This window comes from Oryzias melastigma, linkage group LG22, assembly GCF_002922805.2.
Source record: "Oryzias melastigma strain HK-1 linkage group LG22, ASM292280v2, whole genome shotgun sequence".
Lineage (NCBI taxonomy): Eukaryota > Metazoa > Chordata > Actinopteri > Beloniformes > Adrianichthyidae > Oryzias > Oryzias melastigma.
Genome location: NC_050533.1, coordinates 16,934,808 through 16,942,098, shown reverse-complemented (window position 1 = coordinate 16,942,098; position 7,291 = coordinate 16,934,808). Strand labels below are relative to the sequence as shown.

Here is a 7,291-nt window from a genome sequence, read left to right as displayed (position 1 = left end):
CCATACCGTCATTCTCTCTAACCCCGTTTTTGACAGAACTGGTGGACACTTTAATATTAAATCAGCATCCTAGAGAGGTTTGAATGATCTGAACCATTAAAAACATATTGTTGACGGAGTAAAATTTAAAGCAGGAAGTCCAGGAACTTTCTATTCCAGCCTGAAGAAACTTCAGAGCCGCTGCTGCACATGCACACCTCATTAGTGGGTAACTACCCCGCTGCTCCTCTGCAAGCCATAATTTCTCACCATTAAAATCACCCACATGCCATCACCTATCAAAATAAAACCTCAATATAGTGCAAAATCACCCGAAATTTCTTTTGGGTCACTGATTGGGCGAAAAGAAAAGAAAAAAAAGGCACAGTGGCGCATCACTCCTGCTTCCCTGGCATGAAGGTGCTTGATTGTTGCTGGAGATTATCGCCCACCTCTTATCAGAACGGAGTGAAACCTCCCTGTAGCAAGTTGATCCAAACACGCCATCTGCCACGCTGGCAGGGAGCAGCCGTGTTCTGCCGCTAACAATCTGCTGTGCGGTTTGGAGAGGAGGATTCAGATTGTGTTGCTTTTCTAGAATCCATAAATAATACGTTCATTTGTATTGTTTTGTGAGGCATTTATTCCTTCTGGTATTTCCGAGCTAATAAACTGTCGGACTCATCTGGTCAGAGGTTGATTGGAGAGCGTTTAGGCAAATATATAAACAGCAAGAGTGTTTTTATACCCAGACAGCCAGTCGAAACATTCAAGGACATCCTTTTAAATCTTTTAATGTGAGTCCAAGTTCCCTGGTGCCACACAGAGTTTTTTTTTTAGCTTCAAATTCACAGCAATTTCTTTTTTCCTTTAAGCTCTGCATCTCATGTGACTGAGAGGCACAAAGCAAAAAAATAGAAATGTTTCAAAATGGGTCCTGGATGTGCTGCTGCCACGATCTGTTTCTCTGAAGTTCTCTCGTCTCCCACGGCGGAGGTGTTAAATGAAAGTGAACAAAGAAATGGGACATTAAGGAAGGTTTAAAATAAAAGCGTGGAGTTGCTGCGAGCATCCAGAAAAGCGTGCGCTTACACGGCTCGCACACTCCACGTTAGCTCCCCTGGAGGAGCAGTAAAAAATGCATGTGTGCACCTGCTGGAAATGTCACAGCTAAGAGCAGCCTGTTGTGCGTCCCTCGCACTAACCGATGCCATTAGTCGCCTTCTCACTTTAATTTCAGCACGGGGCCGTGCACCCAGACGTGTCCCTCAGAGCGTCCGCCGCCGGGCTGTACCCCGCGCCGAGGCGCTTCAGCCTCAGCTCCTCTCTGAACTCGTAGCCGAAGAGCCCCGGCTCCCGCCTGCACAGGCTGGCGTAAGCGTCCGCCAAAGCCCGGATGTGGGGTATGGTGAGTTCTGTGGGGCGCAGGATGGGGTCCACGTCCGCCTGTTGCATCATCTCCTGCGTCAGCTCAGCACGGCACGCCTCGGGGAACAACTTCCTGCGAGCAGAACAACACGACGGCTCAGATTTCTACCCACCGATCATGTAAGTTTAATCACAATTTTAAGTTCAAACAGAAAGAAACCATCCCTCAGCAATTATCTCAAATCTGTGAAGTTAATTGAAATCACACAAAGAACGGCTCATGAATAGTTCATTTGCTTTGCAGCCGTGGTGTGTCGTCGGGGGATGTCGGGAAGCTCGTAGACACAAACTTCCTGCACAGAAACCGCTGTGATTTGAATCCCTAGCTCTCATTTATTTAGCCGACTTTCACTCAGTGAAGTCAAACAACAGACAAACGCTTTTCTTTCTACAAACACGTCCCTGTCAACGCTGTTTTCTTGAGCGTTACTCCACGCCCTCCTCTGAAGGCGCTCCAAGCGCTCGTGCTGCCTCCTCAGTTTGGCCGCTGCATAAAATATTCTGCCTCGTCTTTCCTGTGACACCCCAATGACTCATAATTGCTGCTCTCTTTCACGCAGCCAGCGTTCCTTTATTATCCGAGCCTACACGCGCTTTCCCGACGAGCGCGGGGGCGACGGGCAGCGCGCACATGCGTGTGGCGCTGGTGGTTGTGAACACAGCTCTGAAGTTTGCTCCACAGTGCAGGGAGCATCAAACGCTGTGGGATTTGTGAGGGAGAAAAGGCAAATCTGAAAGCCACTGTAATGGGGGATGAAACGGGGTTTCTGTCAGGGAGCAGAATGCAGAGGGAATGACAGATGAGGAGGACTCAAAAGCAAAAAAAAAAACAGGGAAGTTGGGGTGGTGAAGGCCCCATCAAAGTGTGTCACTGCACTTACTCTACTCCTTTATGGCAGTGCTTCCTGCGGAACTGGAAAACGTTCCTGACGACTTTCTCAACCAGCTTGAAGGGCTGTTGTATTTGGGGCTGAACCAGGGGGGTGAAGTGCACGACTCCCACATCCACCTACGCACACACACAAGAGAGGAAACTGGTTAGCAAAGGCTGCACAAACGTAGAAAAACAACAACAACAAAGAGACAAACGCTCAGAGACACGCAAAGACTTAAAGAGATGGACGTGTTTACCAAAAAAACCAAAGGAGGAGGCTGTAAATAAGATGACGCAGCATGACTGGCTGGCGAGCCGATTCCTGTTGCCACAGTAACACCTGTGTGATGGACCATAGAAACAGTCTCTCTCTGTCCCTGCATCAGCAGCAGCTTTCTTAACACCTCAAAGCTCGACTGCATGGCAAATCTTTTCCTCACAGCGTCGGGATCAGAATGACTTCCGCTGAGAGGCAGATCAAGGCAGAATGACCACATACAGACGCGACGGCGGAGAAGCACTTGTGACGGGCGTTAAATACTTTCTAAAACCTTGTCTTGGCGGAGCTCAGCTTAGTGGAGAATATCTCTGAATAATGCATGCCGTGCATGTACATCTCAGATCAGTTCAACAGAGAAAAGTGACAAAAACAAACATATAACAAACAATCCACTGATTTAAATTAAAAAAAACTATTAAAAACCTGCATTATTGAAAAATAATAACTTTCGATGTTATTTACTTTATAATAAACCATAGTTTTTGCAAAAAGAAAATAAGCAGCCCTATTTGTTAACAGAGATCCTACAGTTTTGTAATTACTGCAAAATCTGCACCACGAAAGGGAAAATAAAATAAAATATATTAAATCTCAATGATTTGATTAATAACATCATTAATGTGTTAAGTATTTCCGTATCTGTTAGCTTAAATCTGACATAACATTTTGCAAATTTAGCTAAACTTTGCTTACTTCCCCATAAGTTTAAAAACATTTTTTCCGTATTTACTTCAATTCTTCCTCTAAAAAAGCTTTACATTTATTTTCTACATGCCTCAATGTGATCAAAACAGCTGGTTATTTTTTTGGTTTATGTGAAAGACTTCTTTTTTTGTTAAATTAAATCCACAGGGTTCTCATGTTTGCAGATGATGCTCGTCTTTATGCCAAACACTGAGACTCTGCTGGCAGGAAATACTTCCATCTTTGAATGGTATAAACATAAATAAACCCCTAACTTGATCAAACTACATTAAAGCAATTATCAATATAAACAAGTGCTGATAGAAACATTTGGAAAAATTATTACACATTTTTAAAGACGGAAACCTTTTAACACAACAGGACAGTTGGAGGCTGAGTCCACTTTCAAACCAGATTTGAAAAAGGCAAAAAAATAAAAAAATAAAAAAATAAAATAAAAATGGGGTGGGCTGATCGAGGGAGGTGTCGTTTGGATCTGTAATTGATCGTGACTGTGAGGTTAGCTTGAGCTAACCTAGTCACAGTGTCTTCTTTAATATGGAGAGTGGTACCGAGCAAAGTGATGCCAGTTTCACTACAGAACTTTCTGTGGAGGTTGAGGAGTTTTTTCCTCCATTTTCTCCCATGTCTGAGTGGTTACATTACGCTAGCATCCTAAGCTAATAAAGGCAATGTTTTAAGCAAACAATGAAACATTTATTGCAAACCCATCACCAGGACGGAGTTTGTTGGATTCAATACCAATTGCACTAAATCACTGTTGCTGAACTTCCAAGTCCACTGGAAAGTTTTTAAGCCAGTAGATTTTTGACAACCAAACCCCTACAAGTCATGGTAAAGCTAACACGTTAATGCCCTGTCGTTACAGAATCAAAGATGGGCGGGGCTTTTATACTGGAGCTGCAGAGCAAGACGACGTGAAACTTCAGAAATGACGTGGGATTTACACTAGTTGACCAATCACAAAACTCATCTGTAATATCTCATTCCAACCAGTAAATGGAAGCACACAGACGGTTTTAGACTATTATTTCAGGTTTATTTTAAATCGTCAAAAATGTGGCAAGGACCAACAGACAGCACTTTGAAATCCCCAAAAGTTGATTTAGTTTGGCTACTCATTAAATCACAAATGAAACTCGTCTGTTGAATAAATTCAAACTCCACAGGTATTTTAAGAAGCATTTTGTAGTTTATTAGCATTTTATAGCATTTATGATTAAAAATGTGTAATCATAGCTTTATTTGACCAGTTACTTTCAAGTTTAATACAGTTTAAATGCTAAATGCAAATATCTCAGTAGAATTTGGAAAAAATATATTTATTAGTTCTGTTTACCATATTTTTCACAAAAAGTGAATTTTTTTTGGAATGGATTTTTGAATATTAAAGTTGTCATTTGTTCACTTATTTTTCTAACACTTTGTATTAGACAGTTGTTAGATTATGCATTTATACAATGGACTAAAATAAAAAAATAAAACCATAGAATTTTTTTTATTTTTTTCACAAATGAATTATCCTAATAAGTGATGTAGAAAGTGACAGAATAAGCAACTTTTTTAATGTTTCATTCTTTTTATCGTTTGAAAAAAAAAGTATATGCAGGTTTTATATAAACTGCAAAAAGGCTACCTTTTTCCCTATAATTATTGCTGCTTTTTCAGCACATGAACTCCTCTTTTTAAGTATATATGGTTTGATGGCACCAAGCTCTGTTCTTGGATGATTTTCCACTGAATCTGTGGGATTGGCACAAACAGACTCTCCGGCTGTTGGCCGCCTGTCTTTTCACAGTATGTAACAGCCACATTATCCTAGTGAGAGGGAACTGAACTGTACAACGTGTGTGGTAACAAACTAACAACGACACACATCTGCGGTGATAGTCATAAGAACTCATTTCTTTTTTTTATTTCATTTATTTATTTTTTTGGTGCTTTGTTTTCCTCCCAAGATTAGCATAGTATTTTTATGTAGTATAAGAAAGGAAATCTGTGTTTTGAAAAAAAGGATGTAGAAAATAGTTTCAAAATAAAGTATATTTGTTAAATTAAAGGGGAAAATTCAGGTGAACATCTGCCAACAAACATGGTAATTTAAAGGAAAACACACATGCAAATAACAGGCATCTCAAGGACACAGACCCCACATCTCAGACATAAAACAAAACATCCTTTTCAGCTGCAAAAGCCCCGTGGAGCTTCATGAGCATCCTCGCAGCTTGTATTTCTGGATGGTGTGACTCACTCCTTCACAGCTGCATTTTACTTGGGCTTCAGGCTGGTGTCCATAATTAGAGAAGGAAAGCAACAGTGGTCCAAGGGCGCGCAAAGTATTTCTAATGAGAGCCTCAGATGTCCCCTCGTTTTGAATCAGTCAGGTCGAGCTGGTGAGCGCTATCGCCAATTAGATCTATAGATCCTCTTGTTGTTCGGAGATGTCAAGATGCGTCCTGCTGCGGTGGAGTTTAATGGGACTGTTTGTCTCACCCGCATTGGACTATATACTGTATTCTTTGGACTATAGGTTGCAGTTTTTGCATAGTTTGGCCACTTATATGTGATTTTTTTTTAAGCGTAAATAGCCTTATATATACATCATTTTCCCACTAACAACTGGTTTCCTTTTAGCAGTTGTTTCACTATCAACTACTAGAGGGCAGTGTAGGTGTGTGTATCAGTATTTGACAATGACAGCAACATAGAAGAAGAAGCACCGTCCAAAACAAACATGGAGGAGAATCTGATTGTGTCCTCCTGAACTTATGGTATTTTTCTTATTTGCATCGATGCTTTATTAATCCTGTTTCTATTTTTCTCTCTCCTCAGACGACTAATACAGAACAGGAAGTCATGAACGATACCATAAACCCAGACATGGAGACATAATTACTGATGCTTCTGTAGAGCTCTTCAAAATAAATACACCTGATCTCTCAGAGATTTGCAGATTCTTCCATGAAGCAACAAGGCTAAAAATTTGATGGTAGCTTCTCCCACATGATGGGAACATCAAGGTTTAGTAATACATCTTTTTTGAAAATGATGAGCATCGAAAGAGGACGAGGACACGAATTTGATGCATGAATCACATTTGGTGTGAATGCAGTATCACACTGAACCAGACAGATTTGCTCAGACGCGTTGGACTTCACTCCTTAAAAGTCTAAATTCTTCCCCTACAGATTCTCCCTATCCATATACTTATTCCTCCAAAAGGAGACTTATGTAGAAATAATGTCTTCAAATTCGAACGTTACTCCCACTCGATGAGGTCATCAATAGATACCAGTTCGCTACGTTAGCACGGCGTTCGAAAATACATAACATCGATTTTATAACTTTAAAATGGTCATGTTAAAACAAAAAGTCATTACTTACATTTAAATGCAAACGTATGTGCTTCAGAGAACATCCACGTGAAGAAAAGCGCTTCTACGAAAACCCCCACGCCAAAGGGAAGCGCATCCCTCCACAGCGAGGGTTATCCCTTAAAAAACTATTTTGGATTACCCTACTCCTTTAAATGGAGGGCTAGGGAGAAGCCGTAGGGGTAGGGCAAGAATTCAGATTTCCCGTTATACTCAGAAGAGACTTATAATCCCAAAAAATATGGTAATGGTGCATAAAATGTTTTCGAATGCGGTTTACGTATGTTGTTATATGTTGAATTTTACCTTTCAAGGCAAGTCTGTGTTTGTTTTTTCATTTAGGTTAGAACAATAATTTCCTCCACCTGCCCCATCTCCAAGCAGAGAACTTGATCGGGATTCTAATTCTGGATTCTCATCAGTGGCTCAGTGACGCAAGATCAGACTGCCATCTGTTAGGTAGTAGCAATAAAAAAGCAAAGCCTTTAATTTCACTCTGCTGGAATAATTAGGCCATTTATATTCCACAGTTCATGATTTGAGAGAGAAGCAAGGGGAAAAGTCGATATTGGGACTTTACAGGCAGCAGCATTTCAGCCATCAGCTTGTCGGAGTCACTTTGCTGCTATGATTTATGTATGGCCTTGCTAC

At 41.0% G+C, this 7,291-nt stretch overlaps 1 protein-coding gene and 1 long non-coding RNA gene across 3 annotated transcripts in view; one reads left to right on the top strand and one right to left on the bottom strand.

The window, feature by feature from the left end:
- Positions 1–602: 602 nt before the first annotated feature.
- Positions 603–7,291, bottom strand: part of LOC118598036 (dimethyladenosine transferase 1, mitochondrial-like) — a 31,389-nt gene continuing 24,700 nt past the window's right edge. The window contains exons 1-3 of one of the 2 annotated variants that reach the window (XM_036210087.1): positions 2,539–2,718; positions 2,289–2,416; positions 603–1,480 (exon numbers count right to left, since the gene is read on the bottom strand). In XM_036210087.1, coding sequence (XP_036065980.1) covers positions 1,216–1,480; positions 2,289–2,416; positions 2,539–2,703 — 558 coding nt within the window. In that variant the 5' untranslated portion in view covers positions 2,704–2,718 and the 3' untranslated portion in view covers positions 603–1,215. Of the gene's footprint in view, positions 1,481–2,288; positions 2,417–2,538; positions 2,719–7,291 lie in introns of those variants that run through there. The other variant, XM_036210088.1, reaches the window with a different exon arrangement.
- LOC118598037 lies at positions 1,431–5,279 on the top strand. The gene is made up of 2 exons (XR_004947088.1): positions 1,431–1,527; positions 4,135–5,279. It is a non-coding gene; the product is annotated as an uncharacterized LOC118598037 (long non-coding RNA).